Source organism: Python bivittatus, unplaced genomic scaffold (assembly GCF_059951505.1).
Source record: "Python bivittatus isolate LINGU-HERP-01145 unplaced genomic scaffold, Pbiv_v1 ctg000220_np1212, whole genome shotgun sequence".
NCBI classification, from domain to species: Eukaryota; Metazoa; Chordata; class Lepidosauria; order Squamata; family Pythonidae; genus Python; species Python bivittatus.
This window is the reverse complement of record NW_028277048.1, coordinates 31,273,438-31,300,980: the sequence shown is the minus strand read 5'-3', so window position 1 is coordinate 31,300,980 and position 27,543 is coordinate 31,273,438. Positions and strand designations below refer to the sequence as shown.

The 27,543-nt window shown below is 40.2% G+C and overlaps 1 protein-coding gene, 1 long non-coding RNA gene and 2 other non-coding genes across 5 annotated transcripts in view; 1 reads left to right on the top strand and 3 right to left on the bottom strand.

Annotated features, from left to right (window-relative positions):
- Positions 1-243: 243 nt before the first annotated feature.
- Positions 244-3,319, bottom strand: LOC103061686 (uncharacterized). Of its 2 annotated transcripts, none has more exons than XR_003085401.1 (3): positions 3,299-3,319; positions 1,834-1,966; positions 244-1,671 (listed from the first exon to the last, which is right to left on the bottom strand). It is a non-coding gene; the product is annotated as an uncharacterized LOC103061686 (long non-coding RNA). The 2 variants fall into 2 exon arrangements; XR_001560023.2 differs by having other exon boundaries at positions 1,834-1,963.
- LOC112541416 (small nucleolar RNA SNORA76) lies at positions 1,371-1,505 on the bottom strand. The gene has a single exon (XR_003085403.2). It is a non-coding gene; the product is annotated as a small nucleolar RNA SNORA76 (small nucleolar RNA).
- LOC112541415 (small nucleolar RNA SNORD104) lies at positions 1,860-1,924 on the bottom strand. Its single transcript, XR_003085402.1, has one exon. It is a non-coding gene; the product is annotated as a small nucleolar RNA SNORD104 (small nucleolar RNA).
- Positions 3,320-7,946: 4,627 nt separating the features above from the next.
- ERN1 (endoplasmic reticulum to nucleus signaling 1) overlaps positions 7,947-27,543 on the top strand; it is a 70,613-nt gene continuing 51,016 nt past the window's right edge. The window contains exon 1 of the mRNA XM_088138261.1: positions 7,947-8,345. Within this exon, the coding sequence (XP_087994387.1) occupies positions 8,244-8,345 (102 nt within the window). The 5' untranslated portion in view covers positions 7,947-8,243. The remainder of the gene's footprint in view (positions 8,346-27,543) is intronic.

The window sequence follows — 27,543 nt, the reverse complement described above, 5'->3', positions numbered from 1 at the left end:
CACAGCAGTGTTTCTCAACCTTGGCAACTTTCAAATGGGTGGACTTCAACTCCTAGAAATCCCCATAACCAGCATGCTGGCTAGGGAATTCTGGGAGTTGAAGTCCACCCATCTGAAAGTCGCCATGGTTGAGAAACACTGCTCCAGGGTTTAAAAAAAAAAAAAAAAAAAAATTGAGGGGCTGCTCTGTAGAATTTTAACTGTCCCCAAGAGAAAATTCTATCCAGAAATAGACCAATTCACTCTCCTTGAAATAGTGTTGCATTTTTAATAGGATTTTGAGTTGCATGTCTCATTACTATACTCAGTAGCATTAAAGCAGATATGGGTGATTGGTTCGCAAGCTGCATGTCAGTTACACACACACTTGAATGGGTGGTTGTTTGCAAATGAACTCTTTGGTTATGATTTACACACACACTGGGGTTGCAGTTGCAGCTACATCAGAGGGCTATACAGGTAGTCCCCGGTTTAAGAACTAGTTCCATTCCCAAGGTCTGTTCTCAAGTAAAATTTGTATGTAAGCCTAACAGTATTATATAATACTATATAAGTAATGTGTAATTAACTCAAACCATTGTGTATATAACTCAAATGTTGCTAACAATAGGCTCCATCCTTAACTATGGGTCATCCATAAACTGGTCGTTCTTAACCCAGGGACTAGTACTTTTGAAACCTGGTTTGTGCTAACATTTCCATTTCTATTGAAGTTGCGTCCTGGGCAGCGAGGAGGGAAATTAGTGCAGCATCCCAGCTCTGACCACCAGTTGTTCATAGATGTTCCATTAGACTGCCAAAGACCTGTTCTATAAAGTGATGTCCACCTTCTATGCACGTAATCTTTAGTCTTGCTTTCTCTTTGGGCTTGTATAGATGTATATGGACTTTGATTTGTGTGCTAAAATTATGTCATATGACTAACCTTTCACATCTTTGGGGTAAAGGACAGTTATCCTTTTAGTAGGTGGTCATGTGTGCTATATTCAATTGGGTGGACATACACTTTTTGATAAAAATGGGCACCAATAAGATTCTAGTAACTGCAGTGCATTATGGCTTGTCTGAATAGGATTTTATACAACACTTCTATGATGCTAGATTATTATAGTCATTGAAGAGATGGTTATGCAAAGACTGTCAGGTAATAAGCCCAAGTAGAGTCGCTCCTTGAGTGAGATGGATGGCGACTAAATTTGAAATATAAATAAGCCAATCTCCACATTCTCTCCTCATCTGAACTTTAATTCATAGTATCTTCAGATATTCTAGTGAACAAGATAGAATCAAAGTTCTCCTGCACAATATACTTCTTCCAGAAGATCAAGACTCTGAACATTCATTGCAATTTTGGCATTAAGCACAAGATGGATTGTAACTTGTCTTTAAAAGAATCACTCAGGTTTAAGCTGAGCAACACCAGTTATAAGCAAGCTTTTTATTTTTGCACTGTAGCGTAGCCAGTGAGACCATGAATGGGCCATGCACCAGTTCAAAGGCAGTGCTTCAAAGTTGTCTGAAAAAATGCCCAAAGTAAACAGGTTTTTAAATTTTAAAAATTATTTATTTACATTCAGGACATCCCCAAATCAGCCCTCTTTGCATTGCTTTATTCGGCAAGTAGTAGTTCCAGGGGTTTTCATTCAATATCAAGTGAGAATCTTGGCACACCTAGGGCAAAAAAAAGCAGAATTAGGGATACTGATTTAAAAATAGTGAGATACCTTTGCTCAAACCTAGCAAGATCAGCTTGTCTGTTTTTTTTTTTTTTGTTTTTTTTTACTAAAAGCGTATGTCCACTGAACATAAGTTTAAGAGCTAGTGTACCATTACCTGCACCTGGGCAAATGATGCTGGTGGCTCAGATTCAGTGTCTCTTCATCTGCATCAGCAGTCTAACACGCCAAAAAAGAATCATCACAGCAGCCAGCATAGTCTTCCCAGTTTAGATCACCCAACAGCCCTGCTGGATCAGACCAAGGTCCATCTTAGTCCAGGATTTTGTTTCTCATGGGAGATTATTCTGATGTGCTCACAAGGGGATGCAAATATATCCCTCTCCTAATGTTGTTCCTTAGAGGCATGCTGCCTCCAATCCAGGGGAGACATTCAAGTCCAAGACTAATAGCCCATATCAGTCATCTCATCCATGAATTTCTTCACTAGCCATCACTCTTGTGCCCATATATTCCACTGTGTGAAAATGTTTTTTTGGGGGGGGTCTGCTTTAAAGCACCTTCTAATCAGCTTCACTGCATGACCACCGGCCCTTGCACATTTGAGGGGGGAAAAGTTTCTCCCTTTCCAGGTTGCCGTACAGTGAGATCGTATGCTAGAAAAAAAGTTCTAACCCTTCTTCCATATGGAAGGTGTCTGAATGCCCATATTACGTATGATTTCCAGCTTTTTCAAACACATGAACTAGAAAGCATTATATAAGTTAGGAGTGCAACACATCTGAAAGCATAGGTGGGAGTACTTTGGCATCAGCAAAGACATATTCCAAAACCCACAAATCTATCCTCAGATTCAAGGGGTGTGTCAGTCCTCTCTTCAGTCCATGCAAAAGCAAACTATACATGCACTGCCCAATTATTATTCTGCTTGTATCTCAGCGTACTCAGGCCAGCCATTAGAACAAAACGGAAGAGGGAAATGCACCTCTATATCACAATACAGCACCATAGAAAGCCCGAAAGTCTCCCTTTCCACGGACTGAAGAGATTCAATTCTGTCAGTACTAAGGACGATACATTCAAGGCCACTTAGCACATCCAACTTAACCACGAGGTCAGGCTCAAAAACTACTGTATAACGCAATACGTTTTCCCCACCCTCAGTTAATAGTTCCACGTGATGCTTTGTAAAACAGCTCTAAAATCCAGTAATCGCCGTCGTAAGGTTGGAGAGAGCTTCAACCCCCTTAGGCAAGGTGTACGAGCGCAGTAAGTAAGGCAAGTCCACGAAATCACAGCAAGGCACCACCCGATCCCTCCGATACCAGGCTCCGCGGCCAACGCGTCCGCTCCAATTCCATGCGTTTTTACTCGAAAATAAATCCTAGGTCAATAGCGTTTGCCAACCCTCCGCTGCAGCTAGGACTAGAGTACATCTCTGGGCTGCAAAAATCCCAACGACCGCCAGATGGCACCAGAGACATATAAAGCTGGAACTCTTTGCCACCTAATGACCATAGCGCAGTTATAGCAGCCCTACACTGTCACCAGAGACAACCTCGTTTATCTTTTCCGTTTCCCCAGCAGCTACGCCACCCAAAACAAGGAGAGCCAGCACACACCTCCTTCGGCTTCGTTTCCGCGACGAAAAGGCCTAACATGGTGCCTGTCTCTCTATTTATACGCCTCATGGCGCCTAGAGACACGCCCCTTTTCTAGAAACCAATTGCAATACTGTGGCGCTGTCACGTGACTGGTGCCAACTCGAGGCAAGTATGCCGGTAATGCGCATTGCAGACATTTTCCCACTGTACTCTTGATCGTTGTTTTTTTGGATCCTGTAGTGTTACGCTCCTCTGAAGAATTACAACACGAGAAAAGAAAGCACAGCAGATTTACAGTATCTGAGTCCTATGCATGTCTATTCACCGGTTTTAATGAGATTTTCTCCCAGAAGCGTTGGTATAGATTTGCGGTTTTATGCATATTTCTTCATATGTACATTTGGTGTGCTTAATTTCTAAGTACATATGTTATCAATCGGGTTCCAGAAAATATATAATGAATAAATGATAGGCGAGGATCTTTCGATTTTTCCACATCGCTTTATCCTACGCAGTTTACAGATTGTCTTTCTTTTTAATCGTATTTATCAATTAGTTGATTCTTGTTGGTCGTCGGTAGTTTGAACTCAGTGGATTTTTTTCTAAGAATAACACTTAATATATTTTGTACATTTATAAAAGAGATGGTCCAATTCACTTACTCCGTTCCGGGCAAGTCCTACAGCTAACGCAAGCCAGATGGTTTGAATAATGCTGTCGCCTTGACTTCAACCAAGTCTTTTTTAGCCTCCAAAGTGTGTGAGTTGTTTCTGTTCACTAGAGGGCACTCATTGCTCATTTTGAAAATGGATGAGTTGAAAATGAACGGCACTGGGATAGTAGGAAAGAGGGCTACCAAAACTGGCCTGTAAAATCAGAGGAGCACTGGATATTATTGTCACAGTACTGAGACAGAAGGAGAAATGATTAGATGCCTGACTGCAGAATAACTATATTTGCTTTGTCTAATTTTAATATGAATTTTAAAATGAATCCGTTTTTGTCCTAGTTGCACCCACTACTTCTGGCATGTGGTCTTTCAAGCACACCATTGGAAGGCAAAGTGTAGCGCTTACTCTGGGGAAAGATGCACACCCCTGTTGTACCCCTCAGAACAGCCTTGCCTTGACTCTGCTGTCCTTAAAAAGGAGCAGTCAAGGTTTCAGACAGGCTTTGCGATTCTGTAAACATACCCTACGACAATAAAGTGGCATTCTTGGAATCCTGTTTCTTGCCCTGGTCTACTTCAAAGGCCTAACTGGAGCCAAAGGAATGCCTTTAAATATATTTATGTCCTTATTGGAAAAAATGGCCTTTTTGTTAGGACCAAGATTCTTTGGTGGAACTTAAGATGGGAAAGGTTCAGAGTCACTGTTCTCGTACATCATGTCCAATTAATGCATTATATAAGCATACACAACTGGGGATTAAGACACCTGGTTTCCATTTTTGCCATTGACTTTGCTTCTGGGAAGCTGGCAGAGGAGGTCAGCCACCGTGATCACCTGACTGCAGGATACTGCAACCAGTTGTAAGTGCAAGCTGGTTGCCAAGCGCTTGAATTTTGTTCACGTGACCACGGGGACACTACAACAGCCAGAACTTTTGAGGACCGGTCATAAGTCCTTGTTCATCGTAATTTCAAACGGTCGCTGAACGAATGGTTGTAACTTGAGGACTACCTGTAAGAGAATTATTGACAACTATATCCCTCTGTCACCAGTTCTTCTCTTGATTTTATTTTACATTCCCCTTGACAAAATTCTAGTATCTTGCAATAAGTTAGCCATTTGTGTTTGCCTATTATTTCTCGTCTATAAAATGCTTCTTGTACTGAGGTCCACAAAGGTGTTTTCAGGTTCCACCTGGGTTTGTATGTATTCCATATTTTCAATATGGCACATCTGACATAATGATTATAAAAATCTACATTTACTTTAGCTTTGTTGTACCACAAATATCCATGCTATCCAAATCTCAGGTCATGTCCTCCTAACTCCAAGAGCCTTCTATTTCTCAGCAATACCCACTCTTTCATCCAAACCAAACAGCGGGCTGCAAAATACAATTTCAAACCAAGTAAACCCAGTCCTCCTCTTTCCTTTGCATCTTGTAAGACCTTATATTTAACTCATGTTTTTTCCCTGCCACACAAATTTAGATATATCCTGCCACTGTTTAAATGGTGTATCAGTTGTCAAAACACGTATTGTCTGAAACAAAAACATCATTCTAGACAAGACATTCATTTTTATCACAAAAACTCTCCCCAGCAATGACAGTTGTAATTTCTCCCATATATTTTGTAACGAGTGAATACATTTTTAGTAATTTGGGTTCCCACTTTTTAAATGTTTCTTTCTTTTACAGATTCTTGGGCATCTCACCCAGCTGATACCTTCCTTCCCCCCTTCTGCTGTCTGCTATTCTGGCCATAGAGAGACCAGAAGTTTCTTCTGAATTTCACATTTAGGGGAAACAATTTAGAAAAGAACAGCATAGCATTTGCTTTGTTCTTAGGAAAGATCACAACAGAAAATGATATCCATCAAGGAATGGTGAATGCAGCATAGAAGATGAATTCTAAATAGGAGCCTTCGTGAAAATCATTTGCTAAGCAGCATTGGTCACCATTGTATTTGTTCAAGGACCTTTGGTACTAATGAATAGGTAATGGAAATGCATGGCTTCTCTTTTTATTACAGCTGAAATTCACTTAGTCATAGGAGGGTCATGGTGACTTTCTCCACCTAATTTTCCTGCCAATGTGCAAAGCAAATATATTTTTCATTGGACTAACTTGGTCTACAAGTTAAAATTGCCAGGACATTAAACAAGCTTTATTCATACTACATTTAAAACTTCTGTAGCAACTTCTAGCCATTCCAGCAATGTGGATTCCGCCCTCTATTTTATCAAGCATTTTTCCCCATTGAAAGAAGATACTCAATTACTCTTAACTTTCTATTTTTGTAAAATCTAACAAATTATTACTAGTCCGCATGGTAAGTTGATTCAGTGAAAAAGTATTATGGGTGCTTGCTTGTAAACACAGATACAAAACTGTAGAAACATAATGCTATGACCATGATAAACCACATGAACAAGCATGTTTCTACATGCTATAAAATAATTCCAGGTTCCTTCTGCCAATTGAATGGCTAAATAAGACAGGAAATTTGTGTTTATCATTTTATCTGAAATGTGATCCCTGGCTTGTTCTACTAACAAACCAGAATCAATAGCAAGGATTATGTGCAAGCTTGACCAATGACTAAGGGTTTCTGGGAAACTGAGGAAGATCCTTTCAAGGTTCAAAGCACAATTACTCTAAAATGACTCCCATAGCATTCAAGTGGTTTTCATACAGAAAAATTTGCACAAATTGTATTTATGAAGCATTTTACGTAGTGTTTTAAATTTGCCAATCCTTACGAGTTTAGGCATAGATTATTCTGCATAACATCCAGTTCTTAAATTTCCTAGGCACCACCAACAAACATTGTTGGCATTGGAAGATGTTGGCATTCAATAGTTTTACAGTCTTGAGTTATTTATCTTTATATCCCTTTTTGTATGTCCCTTGCCACAGATATTTTGTGTTCCACAACTAAGGCTACCAGATCTAGGCTGCAGAATCCTAGGTGACCAGTAGAGGGCAGCAAAGAGATACAGAAAACCGCTCTTTGCTCCCATCTAGTAGTAATTCTGCAAGCCGGATTTGCTAGCCCTATAGACAACAGTGAGCTCATTATTTGTTTATTTATTTATTAAATTTATCTCCGCCCATCTCCCCCTAATGGGGGACTCTGGGCAGCTAACAAAATCCATTAAAACAATAAATATATAAAACATAAAAACTAGGGACAGCAAAGAAATGTATATGTATATGTAATATGGGCTAGCCCCATAGAGCCCTTCTGCTTTCAGCCTCAGATTTTTCATCCTCTTGGTCTCTCCTTCTTCTTTTTAGTATTGTTTTTAATTAAGGTTTTATGTATATATATATTTTATGTTTTTAATGTTCGTTGTGAATCGCCCAGAGTTCCCCCATTGGGGGTAGATGGGCGGTTGAAAAAATTTAATAAATAAATAAAAATAAATACAATAAATATTAGGGATGTATCATTTTAGAGAAAAGGTCTGTTCCCTTCATATGACAAAGCATGGAGAGTTAGAAACCTTGTTACTGTGATATTTAGCTCTTTTAATTTTTCTGTTTGAGGGGTTATTGTTTAAGCCCTCACCTGCAGCTTGGGTACAGCTTGCCTACAGATATACCATCGCATCAGTGCAGGGATTCTTGCAATCACAAACTGGTCTAAGAACAGGTAGTTAAGGATTGCTTGAGTCATGTGTGAAAACAGGTACTCTGGTTTCTGTTCCTTGCCCATCCCAAGCTCCCCCATGACAGCCTATCCTAATCGAGATCTCTGCCAATACCTTGGACTATAACCCAGGATCCCCAACCAGCACGGCCTTTGGAGAGTTGATTCAAACGTACGGGAGTTCAGGTGTCACATACACCTGGGGGCAGGTGGAGGCTGACAGACAGATCTATTTCCAGAGCTGCTTAAGTCAAGTCCTTCACTTGCTAGAGGCGGAGCCTTGCTAGGGGCAGACTTCTGTTTCTATTTATACAGCCGGGGGCGTAGAAGCCACCTAGGACAGCCGTACCCACGTTGCTACCCGCGGACGGAGAAGGGCAGCGCAGGCAGGGCCAGGCCGCCCGGGCGAAGGCCCCCGGCCCGGCCGCGCCACCTCCCTCGCGCGGCCTTTTCCCCCGCCCGGCACCCCCCCCCCTCCGGTGCGTGGCTGACGGGAAAGCTCCCTGCGGCTCAGCTCCGCCTCCGGAGGAGAAAGGGCCGGACACGCTGCAGGCAGGGGCGCCGGCGAACGCGGAGCGGGCCGGGCTTCCTGGTGTGCGCCGCGGCGGGCCCGGTGCTGGCTGCGAGGGCGAGCCATGGAGCGGGGCGCTCGGGGGGCGCGGGGGCGCCTGGCTCGCAGCCGCGATCTCCGGCTGGGCGCGCGGCTGCTGCTGCTGCTCCTCTCGCTGGGGCCCCGGGTAAGGACGCGCGGCAGTGGGCTGGGCTGGGCTGGGCTGGGCTGGGCAGCTTTGCCCGGGCGGAGAGAGGGGCGCCGAAGAGGGCTAGCCGGCAGGGCGTCCTTCTCGCCGGGCGCTCCTGGAGGGGAGGAGGAAAGAAGTGACAGCCGGTTGCGACATCGCAAACAGAAATGAGGACAGGCAAAGAACGGGCGAAGTTAAGTTCCAGGGTGCAGAGACTTTCTTGCTGTGAGGAGGGCAGCGGAGGGGACACGCGTGTCCCGAGCTGCTGTTATTGCAGCTGCGACACTCGCGCGCGCACTCTCACGCGCAAACGGCGGCGGTGGCCCCGGGTGGGGATGGGGGCAGAACAGACCATCCCGTGGGTGGATCCCGACCTCATCCTGTTCAGCACGCTGCTGCCGGCGGGGCGGGGGATCGATGAAGTGGCAGTCCAGCCCGCTTGAGGGGCGCCAGGCTGGGGAAAGTTCGTCTCATCTTTCCTGGGTTTTCCGCTCAGGTCCTCCCCCCCCCCCCTCTTTAAGATAATGAGAATATGAAGTAACTCCTGTCTTTTAGAAGTGCTGCTGTTTGGTCTGATTTAGACTAGATTTTTATTTAAAGGAAGTCCTGTAGTTTTGGTCGCTCTTGTTACTTTAAAGAAGATGACATTTTTTTCTTGTTCTTTGAACTGTTGATGATAAGGTTGCAAACTGTGTTCTGCCTCATCCTTGAGCCTATGGAGGTGAACATAATATGCCAGGATCCTTTTTATCTCACATCTTCCTGTGCTATCCACTGCACCGCACTGAGACTGTGATCATTTCCCAGCAAGTGACTTACAGTGTCTTCAGGGGTCATCCAGCCAGCCATTGTTGTGTGTCAAAAGCACAGCAATGAGAACAGACTTTGCATCACTTCAGCAATGGCTGGGCGATGCTATGAAGTTACTTTTACAGGGTAGAGCATGGAAGGTTTGCCCCAGGTATGAAAGACAACAACCTAGGGGCTAGATCTGTCTCACACATAGAAAGACACAGTTGGAAAGACTGCAAGGTTTGGGGCTTTAGGGGAGACATGGTAGAGCTATGTATAAATTCAGCACAGCTTGGAAAACCCTGACAGAAAGAAGGTTTTCTCTGCTGCCACTGGATGGGATGATGTTGCTCATGTCAGATTGTTTGAGAAGGTTGACTGGACAGATGTATGGAAGATCAGGCTGTCAGTTTCTGCTAGGCATGTTGGCTTTCTGCTGACTCTGGAATCACAAGTGGTCTGCTTAGAAAACCATCAGTGGAAGACTGGATAGTTAACACTTCCTCATCCATGTCATCTTATGGGCACTTCTTGGTCCAGAAAATACTGGATAAGATGGGCCATTGTCTTGATGGATCAGGACTTTTCTAATGTTCCTCTGCCTTCTTTGGGGTGGGGGGCAACATTCTGGGAGGGAAAAATCTTGGCTGTTTTGCTCATTGTCCTAGCCAGTGATTTATATAGCTGGCACACCTTTTGTGAGTCAATTTGATCAAAGCTTGGGTTCTAAGAAATTTTGCTCCCACTTAATAGAGATGAATCAGATCATTCCACCACTCTTTATAAATTCACAGCTCAGCAACTGAGCTAACTAGGGTTTTCTGAAGCCCTATGGATCCCCCCTCCAGTCTCTCTTCCCCACAGCCCAACTTTTCAGATTAATTTAGAAAATAGAAAAAGAATCATAAATGAATTATGATTCCTTGCTGTCCCTGACAGATGATTCTAGAAATGTGGGAATGCAACCCTGTTGATATATAATTGTAATCATGCTTATCTTCATAAAAATATTTTTAAAAAGTACTAGTAATTGGTGCTAACACCCACCCCTAAACTGAAGTGTTACATCATCAGGAATTAACACATTAAGACCTTCCTTTTAATGAAAGTAATATGCTTTGTTTGTTTGTCTGTTTATTTCAGTGTACAGTATATGGCCATCCATTTCAACCATGTGATTCTAGGCAGCAAACAGCACTTAAAAACATAAAATAACACTATCACAATAAATACCAATCAGTAGGCAAGGTAAAAACCATCACAACTATCAACCCAACCGTCCCATGGGCTCTGTCACATATTCTGACCCCCGTGACTGGTGGCAGGACCAGTATAAAATATGGTTCAGTGGTTTCAAGTTGATATTTGTGTGGTGATGTTAGTGCTATAACGTGCAAATTTAATAGCGAATGTGGAAAAATGATTTGAGAAATCTCTTTCTCTTTCATCATTTGGTAATGTTGAGAAAGGGGGGTTTACGCATGCTTCAGAATTAACAGAGCATTATCATGTTATATCATGATACAGCATTTTTTTAATTTCAATAAAAATGTTTTTGTCATTTTAAAAATATCTGGCTAGACATTCACCTTTAAAAAAAAAAAGAATGCTTATATTTAGTCATGAACCAAAGGGGATGTAAGTACTAATTTGCTTGCATATATATTTATTATTGTTTATAAATTTCTATCCTTGCAAAACAAATATTCATGCATTTGCTAAGTTAAAAACATGAAGAAAATTATTAGTCAGCAAATCATACCGCTATTTTTTGGTTGTTGTTTTGTTGTTTGTGCTTGGAGGCTAAGTTGGAAGGCTGTCAAGATTTTTGTTTTGAAGAAAATCATATTAATTTCAATGAGGGGAAATTGTCAAATATTTAGGCTGTCTTGAAAATTGTGTACTATGGGGTGCAATGGAAGCTTACGTTTGATTTTACTATACTTTCTTGCTAATATAAAGTTAAGCACACTAATTTTGAGTATTCTCTTGGTGCTAGTGTATATGAGTACAATTGCAAGGTACTTCTACTGCATTATAGAGCAAAGTGTCACACTCAGCTATGTTGCTCCACAATTTGTATGAGTGAGTTGATAAGGTGTACATATAACTTAGCATATACTAACAAAGGGTAATCATAAATATTTAAGAGAGAGTATGGTTTTCCTTCTTTCTTTTACCTACTCACATTTCTCGGTATGTTGGGGATTGCAGATCACCATTTACTGTATCTCTCTTTTTCAGTTAAGTGCCCTTCTTAAATGCGAGAGCTGATTCCATTCCTAACCATTGCTATAGGGCTTTAAAGGTAATCATCATCAATGCTTTGAACTGTGCTTAGAAACAAATTGGCAACCGATGCGCTCCCAGCAGAACAGGCACAATGTGATCCAACGGAGATTGCTTATTAACATCCCCATTGCTGCTTTCTGGAGCAACTGCATTATCCAAAGACTCTTAAAGATAGCCTCTTCAATTCAGTAATCTAATTTGCAGGCGACATTATTATAATCAGGCCTGCTTCTGTGAAGGTAAATGGAAGAAATTCCCTAATGGAAGAGTAGGATACATATGGAATTTTAAAATTATACTGAGAAGGAATAAAAAAAATCAGAGAAAGCACTGAAAGTGTTAGAATTATTGTATGCTTAAGTATATTAAAATCTTCTTTTAGCTTTCATTTGATATACGTCATATTTTCTTCTGCTCCCCTTTTAACATAAATTATTTTATAAAAATAACCATTCTCTCTTCTCCATTAAACATATTTTAGTGACTTGTTTTTTAAACCTATGCACACTATCATCTTGTAACCTAGCAATGTAATTAGAGCACTAGCTGACAAAATAAGCTCAATGAATCATAGAGCATATGCGATGATCATCTTGGTTGCTTGTGTTGTGGGGAAGAAACTGTCCTAAATACTTGCCTTGCCCATATGTCCAGGGCTGGGTGTCTCAACTCTGGCAACTTTAAGATGCGTGGACTTCAACTCCCAGAATTCCCCAGCCAGCCTTGCCAAGTTGAAGTCCACACATCTTAAAATTGCCAAGGCTGAGAAACACTGGTCCAGGGCAAGCTCTCAGAAATACAACTGATGTTTCAGCTAATTGAAATTGTGTTCCCATCAAAATTAGAAGCAGGATCAGAGACTTAAGTTCAGTAAAATATTTGCAAAGGTAACTTACATTCTGACCCTACCTTCTGTCCAATATACCTGGGAACCCAGACAAAATAAGATCAAGCTTACATTAGGAGCCAATGCATTTAGCATTATTTCTTTCCTTACTCTATTTAATTAGGAGAAAGACCAAGTCAATATTTCCTTGTCATGATTGCATTAAGGCAGCATTGGGAGTGGCCTGTGGGGTTATTGTGACTCCTATACCAATTATATACACTGCTTCTCTTTTCTTTTTTCCATTTGCTCTCTGAACATAAGTAAATAATCAGACTGGGAGGTCCCTGTTTCATTGAAACATGGGATTGTTCTGATTCAGCTAGAGTAAACCTACTAAGAAAATAGTTTATTTTTCATGGTCAGGGAGATCCTATATCCAAATACATCTTAGTGCTCTGGGTCAGGTTATTCATGCCTCTTCAAGGAATTACCTAAAAGGCAAGTGAGGACACTTGCATTCCAAGTCCTCTTCTCTCTTAACAGAGGTGCACCACCATATTCAGTCCCCAAAGGCATTTCCAGGCATTAGGAAATAGTTCCAAAAGCTCATGCTTTTCCCAAACACCCAGTTTGAGAACTCACAAAAAGTTCAGGAATGCTCTTGGAACAGACAACTCTCTCACCCTGGAGCTTTATTCTTCTGTCCCCCATCAGCCCAGCAATTTAACCAATGATGTTAGGAAAAGTAAAGATAGATACCTTCCAAATTCCCAGCAGAGCATCCATTTCTATGATCAGCATCCTGAACAGGAAATTATGCTTGTTGTTTTTCTGTGGTAGCCATAGACCTTGGAGCACCTTCTTTATAGAAATATCTACTTGGCTCCTAATACATACCTGTTGCATCTGGCATACACTTGTTGAATTTTGTATGACACTTTGACCATTAAAATAGTAGAGTATATCAAGAGTTAATAAACAGAACAGTTAAATCATCTGAATGTTTGTGTGTCAGGAAGACTTTCCTGCTGGATACTGGATATGGTAAACAATAATGCTGATTATTAGCAACAATGGAAAGGCTTATGGTACATCAAAAGGCATGCAATTCTGCTTTACATGTTTCTGTAATCATAACATACTAAGATTCCAACATGTTTTAGAGAATTTACTTTGTTTGCATTTCAGGAAATAAGACAGGGTTTTTTGTGCCACTTGCTATCCTTGTGGTTGCTATCATAAGAGGAAGCATGGTCTGGTAGAGGCTATCTGATTAGCATTGGCTGATATTTAGATTAGTACTTGCTAAAATAGTTCAAGGCAGAATCTTCTTTTAATATCCTGCCCCCGCCCTTATTATCTTTTTTTGGATTCCCCTTTCTTCCATTTCATCTTATGGAGAGAGATGATATCCACATAGCATCTATCTAAGGTGTGTCAGCTGGTGGATTGAGGCTATAAGCACAAATGCACACTTTTGCACAAACACACATGCCCAGTTTTCCCATCCCATCCCATTATATCCATTCATGTAACACACAGTCAGGATCAATGGGATAACATTTTTATCTCTACATGCTAGCAGTCAGGGTTGCTGATTTCCTGCAGCTGGTAGCAAAGTTTGCTCCATTGCCAGAATTGTGTAACTTTAACCCAAGTCCTGGGGGAGTGGCCTGGTTTTAAGGGCTCATTTAAATAAGGATGGGGGCCATAAGAATATCAGGGGGAATGTTGTTCTAGAGGACAGGCTTCATGACAAAGAAAGCCCACTTCCTGGGTCCCACCAGATGACACTGCTTAATCAATGGGACCGTATCAAGTCTACCATATAGGACAGGCAGAAACTACTGAAAGTAAGTGCTCCCTCAAATAACTAGGTCCTATGCCATGAAAGGCTTTACAGGTAATAACCAGCATCTTGAATTACACACAGAAGACTACTAGTAGTCAGTACAGCTCACAAAGCAGAGACGTTAGATGGGCACACCATGGCACACCCATAACTGCTCATGCAGCTACCTTTTGGATCAGCTGCAGCTTTCAAGTGGTTTTCAAGGGCAGCCCCCTGTAGAGAGCATAGCCATAATCGAAATATGAGGTGACCAAAGATGAGGGATATTCTTAAGGACTTCCTGTGCCAGGTATGGGTGTATCTAGCCCACAAGATAAACTTGTGCAAAGGTTCCCCTGGCCACAGCTGCCACTTGCTGCTTGAGCAGGAGCCATGAATTCAAGAAATCCCCCAAATTGTGCACCAGGGTGAAGAGGGAAGGGTGACCCACTCAGGCTAAGGAAGGAAACCACTCTAGACAGGTGGTCCAAACATGGACAGCCACTGAGTCTTGTCAGGATTGAGCCTAAGCCTATTCCTCCTTATCCAGATTCACAAAGCTTCCAGACACTAGGACAAGGCCTTGGCAGCATCACCTTATTGGCCCAGGGCCAAGATGTATACCTGGGAATCATCAGCATACTGATGATACCAGACCCCAACCGACAGATGACCCAGCACCCTCATATAGATGTTAAACAGGAAGGGTGAGAGTGTGGAGCCTTAAGGCACCTCACACAGGAGGAACCTCTGGCTTGGTCTTGCCTCCCTGTGTCAAAACTGACTGAAAGTTGTAAAAATGCAGATGAAACCCAAGCTTTTGATCTCTGTTAGCAGCCACTTTGACAGCCTATTGGAGATCTCAGTGATTTTGCTAATCTGGTTGGATCAGGCTTTTGAATGGGATATGGTACAGAAGAAGCTGTTTTGGTGGCCCGTGTAGATTACCTGGACTTAAAATTGGGTAGGAGGAGTGCAGCACCACTACTTCTCCTGGATCTCTTTGCAGCGTTTGATATCATTGGCCATGATATCCTTCTTGATAACTCACAGAATTGGCCCTCATGGCACTGTTCTATAGTAGTTCTAGTGTTTTCTGTTAGGATGTGCTGAAAAGGCAGTGCTAGGGCACTGTTGTTCAACACATGGGTGATAGATCTGCTGTGTCCCACAGGGTTCCATCTTGTCCTTATGCTCCTCCACATATATATGAACCCACTGAGGAGTGGGATCATCTTGAGTTTAGAAGTGGGGTGCTATCAATATACTGATAACATCCAGTTTTATTTTTCCTTACCTTCCAATTCCCTGAGCATTATCTAATTTGATAATGGATGAGAGAGAACAATCTGAAATTAAATCTAGACAAAATGGAGATTCTGTTGGTAAATAGGATTCAGGGATTGAGGTTTATCCTGCTTGGGACAGGATTATGTTTCTTTGAAAGAGCAGGTTTACTGTCTAGAAGTGCTGCCCAGCTGGTGATTGTGGCAAGGGGCTCTTTTACACAATTACATCTAGTGTGCCAGCTACACCCCTTCCTGAGCTAGTCAGATTTGGCAGAGGTTATCCACTTCATAGTTACATCCCATCTTGACTAATGAAACACGCTCTGTCTGTGGCTACCCTTGAAAAATGTCTGGAAGTTGTAGTAGTGGAAAATGTGGCAGCCATGCTGCTAATCAGTACAAGATGCAGGGATCATGTCATGTCTGCTCTGATGGATGCATATTCGATGCGAGTGGTTTCTTAGGCACAATTTAAGGTGATGGTATCAACCTTTAAAGCCTATGCCCCCGTACTGCTTAAGACTGATTATCTTAAGGGCAGCCTCTCTTATTACAAATCTGTCAGGAAAGAGATCAACAGGAAAGGCCCCTCTGAAGATGACCAACTATGAAAGACGCATCATCCTCGCATACACAGTCTCCTCCTGTCCTACTCCCAGGCTAAAGAGCGCACTCCTCCCTTAAGAGTAGCATTTGGACCCCACTCTCTCAGGGTTTAGGAACTCTGTAAAGCACTATCTCTTTCTCCAGGCTTTCAACCCTTAACACATTTTAGAATTTATTTTATCCCTAATTTTTAACTTTTCCTTATATTCTGTTTTTATTGTTTCCAGCAAAATGGAATATTCCTATTATAAATACTAAAACCTACTTTATTTGAGTGGCAGATGGAGTGGTTTAGTGGAACAGTTGCTACAACCTGGTTAAATTACAGTATCCTTTCAAGCATTTCATAACACCATAGAAAATAAATGTAACAAACTCATTTTAAGCAAAAATTATTCCATTATACCCTTATTTAACTGCCGAACTCTGGCAGGCAGAATTGATTATTGTATCATTCATTTAATTGTTTGGCTTGTTTAATCCCTGATGCCCAATTGGGCAACATGAAATTAAAAACATATGAAACACTTTCTCAAACCTGGGTAAATTACCCAAAATTGGGTAAAAGTGTTTTTTCTATGGATAACAACACACGAACCCATTACCCATCACAACAGGGACATTTAAATTGACTTAAAGATTGCCACGTGAACTAAAATATATTTGAAAATCTCCCAAAGTATTCCTATTAAGACAAAAAATGATGAAATTACTAGTGGTAATTTGTTGAAATGGCATAAAGATCATTCAGTGATACTGCTTTTATAATGCAGGTAGTCCTTGAGTTACAACCATTTGTTCAGTGACTGAAGTTACGACAGTGCTGAAGAAAGGAACTTATGACCGGCCCTCAAAGTTCTGGCCATTGCAGTACCCCTGCAGTCACGTGAACAAAATTTGGGCACTTGGCAACCAACTTGCACTTAGGACTGGTTACAGTGTCCCATGGTCACGTGATCACCATTTGAAACAATCAAAGTCAATGGGGAAGCCAGCAGGGGAAGTTGCAAGTCGCTTGAGTTAGTCTCCCCCACCCACCCTGGCCTTTCTTTGCTTGCACACACCACGTCTTCCTTCCCCCCTTCACTCACACGCAGGCACCCACCAGTGCCCTCCTTCTAATAAGCAGTTTTGGGTAATGAAGGAAGAAGTTTTGGAAGCACTGCTTTAGAATATTCATGTGCCACCACGGTGATTCTAACAGCACAATATTGGGCATTTTTACTTGGGCAGAAGTCCCTCTGGGCATCAGATCCTAGAATTGTAGAATAGTATAGAACTGTAGAATTAATTCTGTGCTATTTTGAAGAGTAAGTCCAATTCAGCTTTGCAACATTTCTATGAAAATTAATCCTCAGGGTTTTTTTTTTTTTAAGACATTTGTGATCGATAGTGTTTTATACACAACACCGTCCTATGCCATTTAGCGAAAAGCAGGTCTTGCTGCATTCAGTGACATGATCCCCAAATAAGCATGCTCCGGATTTTAGTCTCATAGGATTATGTGCTGCCTCTGATAGGCTGTGGAAAATAACTTGTTCTGAACATACAGCCCTGTTAAACAATAAACAGGAACTACAGGAGGGCTATATGTAATCAGAAGGAGTGGCTTAAATATAATACTTTCTTTGATGCCATAAATAATTAAATAAAAGACATAACATGTTAAAATTCCTACCAGCAACTTATTATTATATGTCGGGCCATCAGAAGTTTTGGCTTGCTTCTGAAAGTCACTTGGGTTTTAGTGCATGTAGTATCTAAGATACTAAAGTTCCAACATGTTGGTGCTGTGACTGAGGTCAAGTCTATACGTACTACATTTCATGGCCCAACAGGGCTGTGATTGCTTTGCATAACTTTTGATATTGATGGTGCTGCTTAAAAAAGCAACCAGTGTTAACAGAGTATTGTCGAAGGCTTTCACGGCCGGAATACAATGGCTGGTGTGGGTCTTCCAGGCTGTGTGGCCGTGTGGCACTGGGCACAGAGAGAACTGCTCCTGTCTGTGCTCCTGCTCTCTGAAGATGCCGGTCACAGATGCTGGCGAAATGTTAGGAAACAAAACTTCCAGAACACGGCCACACAGCCCGGAAGACCCACACCAGCCATAGTGTTAACAGACTTTAGCTCTTCGGCTCCTTGAAACGTAAATTCAGGTCTTTTATAGTACATTAAACCTTTTATGATGTAGAAACATATATAATGTTTTATGTTGCATGCATCAAAATGCAGAAATAACAAAATGTTGATATCACTGACTTGTTGATATACAAAGAAGAAAAAAGAGATGGCATTATGGCAGCACTGGCTGTAAGAATTGCAGCTAGATTGGGCAACCCTTGGCTTGCACCTAATGGCTGTCTGGAGGTTTGCAGGCCAGATTTGTTAGCTCTAACCTAATATAACCTAAATATTTGGGTGTCGGATAGTTATTGTGCTAAAACATATTTACAGGAAAGGGTATCCTAAGCAAAATAGGGAAAAATATTATTTGCAATGAAAAATAAAAATAAAAGGGGTCATCAGTGGGGTTTCCCTAACCCTATTTTCTTTCTAGGGCTCTTTTGGTTTAATCTTGTGGATATTGCAGGTAATATAATGATACAGAAGAAAACCAGTGTTATAATGTGAATAGCTGTTATTTATGGCTGAGAATTCTGATTAATTTGTGATTAAAGTAGACCTTGCTGTTGAACACATTTGGAAGAAGAGGCATAATGGGATAAATAAATGAGAGATAATCACTGTATTTTGTCCTTGACCAGAAAACTGTCAAATTCAGACTCCTATTTCTCTTTGAAATTTAATAAATAACTGGAGACTAAGACAGAAAATAAGTTGAAAATATACAGAAGTTAGATAAATAAGGTTACTTGAAATTATTATGAAACATAGATGTTCATCTTCCCATTTTCAGAAACATATTGAAATAATTGTCATCTCTGTACTTGCACACCCTTGTATTTCTCATTTTGTTTTAGTCTTGCAGTAGAGACTTTGCTTGTAATTGTTACTTGCAAGATTGTTGCAGTTTTTAAATAGAATTTAAAATTTAAAATTCTGGATTAGAAGTGGGAGAATTATGAAGATTACACGAAATGACATTTATTTATTGCACAAAACAATTATTAAAAAAGAAAGAGTCCAGGAGGCCGATGGTTCAGAGCAGCAGATGCCAGGCCTCTAAGGGGCTAGCCATCCCCACACCTGATGTCTTCCCTCCCCACATTGCCTTTTAATATATGGATGTGAGATCCTTTTTTGCAGTACACGTCAAGCCTTTCAGCCCAAGATCTAGCTTGCTTCAATATTTATTTGTCAAGCTGGTAAGGCTGCCCAGCTCACAACCACTCTGGGCAGCGTACAAATTAAAAACAGAACCCAGGATACGATGATCTCATTCAGGCGGACAGATACCTCACCTAACCCAGTCCCTGGGGAAAGAGCCAGGTCTTCAAGCCCCGTTTAAAGGACAGCAGGTCAGGACTACTCATGCTGGTGGGGTGTTACTATTCCAGAGGGTAGCCTCTGAGACAGAAAAAGCATCTTTAAAGCAAAAAGATGGCATTGCTTTAAAGATGGGACCTGGAGCATGCCCACTCTGTGGGACATACGCCTGAATATCAACACGCTACACAAGAGCCGGGGATAGCCAACCTGGTGCTTTTCAGATGTTTTGCTTTAAAAATACTACAATCTCTGGACATTACCCAGCTGGCATTAATAGATGGGAATTAAAGTCCAAAACATCTGGAAGGCACCATGTTGCCTAATCAGTTTACATTTTAAAAATGATAGGGCAAACATGCTGCTTTTTCCTCTCTTGCCCTTGCCCCCATTTATCCATTGTAATCTCTTGTTTTCAAAAGTAGTTGGTAACCTTGGTGTGACCCAATTTAGTCTGGCCTGGGACCAGTTACCAGTTACCCATCAGGAATCGTCTGTTCTCACAGCAACCCAACAGTCCTTATGAGAGATGTCTGAAAATTGTTTACTTAAAGTCTCCTTTAAAAAGGCCAGTTTAGACAAAATAAGTAGGAGGGTTGGGGTTTTTTGGTTTTTTTGGTTAAGCTACAATCCTGTACGGCAGCCTTTCACAGCATAGTAGCCTCCAGATATGTACCTGCACTTCCCAGTATTCCTGTGTAGCACTTACTTGAGAATAGGGCCCCTGGAGTCCAACATGGATTTCTTTCTGAGCAGACAAATTATCAGATTGGCAATAATAGTTACTTCCTAAATGTTGTGGAACTTTTGCTAAGGATATCCAGTTGCACAGATCACCTCTTAATGTTGAAGTGAAAGGAGATGTTTCTGCTTTGTGGGCTTCTGGGTATATGTAAGAGCTCCCTACAGCTGTCAGTTGCAACCTGTGGTAAATCTTTTCTCTAAAGACTTGACTTTTATCATATAAAACAGCTGTGAATAGCTTCAGAATGGGAGATGCGCTGGGACTGCTTAATAACTTTTTACCCTAGGGATAAAAGCAGCTGATGGGGAAAGAGATAATTTGAACAAACCGTTGGGAACAAGAGGGTCATCTAGTTCTTGGTTCTTCTACCATTCCTCACACGTATACAATCAGTCCTTTAATCAGGCCAAGAAGGAAAACTGAGGTAACTACACAAATTGTAATTCTCCGTCTCACCCACCCTGCCCCTTTTCCCAAATCACATGTTCATAACCCACAGAGGCAGGAGGCTCATGGACCAAGTGAAGAGGCTAAGTGAACAAATAGTTTATGACAAAAGCCCCAAATGGTGTGTGTGAGGGTGTGTGTAAAGAAGTGGGGTGTGAAGGAGTGTAGCTAGAAAGATGGATTGGAATTATAGGCCAAGACTGTCTTACTTCCTTTTTCCCTGCCGGTGAGAGGAAGATGTTGACACTTGGCAAAGCTATGGCTGCAATACAAGGCATTACACTGATGTTCCAGGGTAGGAGCTCCCAGGTTGTTTAGTGTTATTTCTCTGATGTCATCCCCCTACTCAGAAGTTCTCTGAGGCAGCAACCTGAGGTAACAGCTAAAAAGCTGTTTTTTGTGGCTGTTGTGTTCCTTTCTGATCACCGCTACCAAATTGGTAGAAAGGTTTCCTTCCATTTTAAGGCCCGGGGGGTGGGGAATAAATCCTAAATTGGACTCCAAATTCTCCCCCAAAATCTAGAGAAAAAACTCATATCCATGTGTATGATGTAGCTCTACATACTACAGCTCTCGCTCCTCCTAAAACTGTAAAAGGTACCCTTGGCTGCCAAAAAATTGCATATCCCTACTACAAGATGTGAGATATATGGACTGCCATCACTACTGCTGTGTGTTCGTGCATGAGCTTCTGCAAGGATTGGATTGCCTGTATCTGCACATCTCTCAAACTCTGAACTATCGATATCTATGAAATGATGCTAAACAACACATTGTCTGTTAAAGATTAAGCAACACATTTCGATATTGATGGAATGATGTGATCCAGTTTCTCTTTTCTCTTGCTCCTCTAAAGAGGCTGCCCTTCCCAAATCACTTAGGAGAAGAAGCTCTTTGCATCTCATGCTGAAAGTTCATTCTTCAGCATAGAATGGGGAATTTGACTACTTGAATATTCACTGAAATGACTCTAAAAACAATAATGTGATAGGAAGTGATCAGCCAAATTTGAATGCATAGAGCTGTGTTTCTCCACCTTGGCAACTTTAAGATGTGTGAAGTCTGGGAGTTGAAGTCCACACATCTTAAAGTTGCCAAGGTGGAGAAACACTGGCGCAGAGATTGCACACAGACATACATACATACATACATACATACGGGTCAGTTTTGCTTAGCAACTTGTGCCTACATCTATCATTGTAGCAGAAATCTATTCTTCTGGGCACAAATCTCTTCAATCTAACTGTGCTTTCCCCCCTATAATTCTTCATCCCATTAAACCCAATTAATCCTCTTCTTTCCACTTTTCCTTCTGAAAGCATGATGATCCATCATACCTGGCATACAGTATGTATCTTTTTGATAAGGTCTTCTGTTTCTCATATGTTTGCATATGTCTACATATCCTCCACATAACATTCAAAACCAGGCACTAGAGCGATGTTTAGTTTTGGAAGATGGTAACCGTAAATGGAAATGACCTTATTCACAGTTGAGCTAAGCAATGACTAATCTTAAAACTTAGAAGATCATTTTGTTCTATTTGTTTCTGTTAATAGTGGTGTATGGTGGTGAAGATGCTGGACTAGGAGTAGTGAGACCTGGGTGTCATCCTCCCTTAGGCACAGAAACCATCTGGGTGACTTTGAACTAGTCACTCTCTCTCGGCCCCAGTCTGGGAGGAGAAGCAGAAGGCAGTAGTCTCCTTTGTTGGTAGAATTTTGTGACCAATCTAGCATTAAGGCAAAACAAATGGAACAAAACTTATTTCCTTTATGATTTAATAATTTAAGATAGCTAAATGTTATTGAATGTTTTATTTTATTAGTAATGAGTAATAACTCGTTTTACTAATGAGCAAAAGTCATATGCTGCATTACACAAACTTTCACTTGCAAATTCTGAAATTAAGTTTAAAAGATGTGTATCCAAGAGAGAAATCCAATATTCTGTCTGCTGACTAGGAAGAAAACAATTAAGTACTATTTTCTCCAGTAGTGTCTGGATTTTATGAAACCACATTAGCAATCAGTGGTGAAGTGCACAACAAATTCCCTGCTATAAATTGTGTGTGTCTGTGCACCTTTGAGTCAAGTATTAACTCCTGGCAACTGCCTGGACCATCCCCAGTTTTCTTGGCAAGATTTTGGAAGTGGTTTGCCATTATCTGCTTCCCAGGGCTGAGAAAGAAGGACTGGCCCAAGGTCACCCAGCCGACTTCGTGCCTAAGACAGGGCTAGAACTTCTATCCTGGTGCCTTGACCACTACCCCAAACTGGCTCTCACTATAAATTGTAGAAGATAACAAATTATATATATTGGATATATAATAATGAGATATTGAAAGCTGCATTAGTACTCTGAGTAAATGTGTAAATTCCTTTTCTTTTTTTAACATTGAAATATTTACGTTTACCTTTCCCCAATGTTGTATACCTGTCTTTAACACACTTCTGTTGTCAGAGAAATATATTCAGACAAAAAAATCCAGTTTGATTATTGATGCCCTGTGCTTATGAGAGGTTTTGTTAAAGAGTAGCTGAATGGTTAAGATATTACTCAACTTCAGAGGTGTTTCTTGGAAAATACAAGCATATGTTCTTCTATTTCTAACCGTAAATATTGTCAGTTAGATCTCAGGCTGAGGCCTCTAGCCAAAACAAATCTTACAGAGTGATATTTTCTTTTCAGAAGTGAATGGACGAATTTCATGTATTTCTTCATTAATTTCTATGGGAATTACCCATATGCTTCATTGTTTGTTTATGTGATAAACTGACTAGTTATTTCAAAGTTCCAGTTGCTCAGAGGAGTGAACTGTACTTCAGGTTGTTGATGCTGTAACACTAAAATGAGAGGTCAATGCTTGTATCATAGGAAATACAGAAATTTTAGTGAACTACATAAATAAATCTATTACTGAGAGTATCAACATCAAATAACTCCCTATTTTGGAAAGATAACTCTGTGTATAAAGAGGTATTAGTTTACTTTGGGAAACAAATAATTAACAGCCAGGATTTCTGTTTTTTTTTTTTTTTTTTTAAATTTGTGAGTAGTTTGGTTGCCACCTTTCATTTATCACCTCCCTATGCCTCCAGCTTAAGAGAAGGAGCAAGTGACAGAAGTTTATATAGCAAAATATTTGGGATTGTTAGCAAATGTTTGGGATGCGATGACAAATTTTTGTGAAGTTCAAATTCAACAAAAATCTGTAAGTGCAATTTCATGGGGGGAAAAACCCTCTTGTTGAATTAGTAAAACTTCCATTTGAAACAATATCTTTTGAAATAATGCTTCAAAGATGCTGTATGGACAATGTCATACAAGATAACCTGCATGAAAAAATTGGCCTTACATGATATGTTATTGGATGGACATCCAATATTAATGGTTTCAAAAATATAATCCAGCGTGGCTGTTTCCGTGTTTGTATTTACATTGCAGCTTGTTAAATAAAATTTAACTGAATAAAAGTTACTATCTCAGATATCAATATCCCAAGCTACAAGCTAATCGATGCCAGTGCCGTTTTATAAAAAGCAAATATGGTGCAGCTCTTACTGGATCATCCTTATGATGATCCCTTTTATTGGATGTGGCTGTTAATTTCCTAAGAACTCATCAAAAAAGAATGTGCAAATTGCACAATTCTGCAAACAGTTAAATGTTGAACAACATTTCTCCTTTGCTTTTCTTTTTGTTTGTGATAATATGTAAAATATTTCTATACTGATAAAACAATCAAAGACACATTGACATCTTTTTCTGAAGAAATACTGTATTTGTCAAATACTTAGTGCTTAGTATAGTATACCTTTTTTAATCATCTCTGTTCTTTATACCATAGAGCATTTCTTGTTCTGCTAATTCCATAGAATTTCAGAAGTGTTTAGGGTATTCTACAACATTCTTGGTCAAAAGAATATTCCTATGCATTGCAAGCCCTGAATGTAAGGCAACTGATATTGTTGCTTAGAGCCTGAGTTTGAAGGATCCCACCAATTCCGTCATTGGAAAACAGCCTATTGAATCTTCTCCTGAAACTTAGTAGGTGTTTTGCTTAGATATATGCCCCTTAAAGATGATTAAGATAAAAGCAAGTTCTTTTCATCCTGCACCTCATTTAAAAGTTGCAATCTTTTAAATGTAATTAATTAGTTGATTGGTTTGTTGAATAAAAAGCAATTAACTAAAGGTAACTCCCATTCAACTTAGTAATTACTTTTGTAATAAAGTTTATTTCATTAATTTAGGGTACAATTTCTGTACTTCCATTTCAGCTAGTTCTAGAGGATGAAGTTTAACATTGCCCGCTTGAGTTTAAAGTCCTCTGATTGGACTCTCTGTTCCCTCTGCCCCTTCCAAATCTGCTGTAAAGGATCTTCCAAACCACTAGGGCAGATTTGGGAGTGCAAGATGGAGCTGAATCTCTGTCTTTGGAGTTCCACTGACTGAAATACTTTCAACAGCAGAAAATTATCATTAGATTTCACCTGTTTTGAAGAGGAAAACATAAAGATTATGCAATGTGATATTACTTAGGACAGAACTTTATATATCATGAAAATGAATCCCTCATCTTAAGTTTTATCCCTCTTTTAATGGGGCTGAAAAACACTAAACACAGCACAAGATGTAAAATCTTATGCAATACATTAAGAGATTAATCAAAATAGGTATTTACATTTCTCCCAGTTAAGTTCAAACATTTAATCAAGCTCTGCCTTCTTTTTTAAAGGGAGAATTAAAAATGCAAAAAACATTGTATATATCAATCTGTCAATCAGTCATAGACCCAGTATAAAATATTTAAAATCATTCCAGGAGTAAGAATTTAAGGTACAACATAATGTATTAATAATATTATTACAGGGATTACTAAATAGTATTAATGGACTTTATAACACTAAGGTCTAATTATGGTACTTTTAATTGATATTATTGATTGATATTGATTATTGATATTAAAACTGCAAAGTCTAAAATATGGTGCTGCAGTATAAACAAACAGCATAACATTAATGAAATAAATTATTATAATATGGTATATGCTGTGGAGATTGCTATAAAATTAATATACACATTCAGAAATATTCTGATTTAATCTTCTTCCAAGAAACCCATCAAAATCGTCAAAAGACAAGGTTATAAAATACTCTGGGTGTGAGAATAACTTTTATTACAAGGAACAGATGCTGGTGAGCCTAAGCAGCAACTAGCAGGTGCAGGTAGAGGAACAGTGTCCCGTTTTCGGGTTGTTTTTTGTTTTTGTTTTACATACAGTCCATGTAAAGTGCAAAAGAAATATCTCTGTGAGCTCTTTTGAATTTTTCAATAAGGAAGTTGAAAAGGGCTCAGTTCTTTTCTAATTAGGGACCTCCAAAATTAACTCGGGCATGATGAGCGAATCTGCTGTGGGACCATATGAATTGGGTAAAATAACTCATTTGATCCTGTGGCACCTTTCCTTACCATGTACAAATTATAGCTATGTTTGGACAGAAGGTAACTCAGTAGTTAAAAAACGCTTGTTCAGTTCCTCAAAATAAAAAACCCTATTCTGAAACCAATTGTATCTTCCTTTTTCAAACACTAGTGCATCTTGTAAAGGAATTTGATATGGTTAACATTTTTGTTTCAGATCATGTTCCAGTCACAGTTTCTTGTCTTTTGGCAAACTTCAGTCCTATACCCAGATATGTCATTTCAGCCCTTAACAGTTTCATATTGCTGACATTAGTAACTTATGTGTTAAATATACTTTTGAAACTTCTCAGGCAATGGCAGGTGGCTAAGCAATCAAATGTAGTTACTAAACAGTTGTTTTAAAGAAAGAATTACAGCAAAAATGCTCATGGCCAGAGCTTTCCTTTTTATTCTGTTTTGCTGATGGAATGTGAAAAATCTGATCGACTTTGAGGAGAACCCCAGTTTGGGGTAAGCCCCTGAAAACATTTAATTTAGACGTTCCTCTATTTTATTGGTATTGTCATTTAAGACAATGGAATGAAAAGACATTTTGGGACACGAGGAACCTTTTCTTTTTCTATCCCAAGTTAACGTCTGCTTATTTCCATGAGGTTTGTGCATGAGACCTTGTCACAGGATGATGTCTTGATGATCTGATCTCTCTGATACTACCAACTTTAGTGGTGTCCCAAATCATCCTGGGACACTTGTCTCTCTGTAGGCAGAGCTCCTTGTAGCAATGTTTTCTTTTCTTTTCTTTTTTCTTTTCTTTTCTTTCTATTTGGTAGAGTTTAAGAAGAAGACATGCCTGGTATATTTTTAACTTTTGTTCTGGGTTAAGCCAGTATTTTAGCTGACAAAATTAATCATGTTCTTTCATTTTCTGGCTGAAGCAGGAACTGCTTTTTCCTGTCTGGCTCCCTTTTTCCTTGGCCAGGAGACAACCAAGAGTTTTACAGGTGCCTTCCTGGTACAGCAGCTTTGTCCACGTGTTTTAATGGGAGGCTTCCCAGGAAGGTCCTTTGCAATTTAATTTTGGGTTCAGGATGAAGATGGACAATTCTGATGGCTAGGCTTTACTAGTACAGGTACTCAAGAGGCTACTTGCTTCAGTGCAATTCTTGTTTCAGTACATGAAGCCTGAATATACAGAAGCTTGATTGTGCAACTATGTTCTTATAGAACAAAACCAAGCACATTTAGCAAAAGGAAAAGACAAAATATCCTAATGTCTCTACCTTCATTTAGCCCTGCTAAAATTACTCTTGCTATCTTTTCATTGATGGAAACTGATGTTTGGAAATATCTATAGGGCACTTCTTCCTCCTTCCTCTGTCAACCACCAACGAACCCAACTCCCAACTGTCCCAACACCCAACCCTCTTCCTTCAGACCGTCTCCCTTCTCTTCCTCCAAAAGGGAAAGCATTTAACCCTTTATTA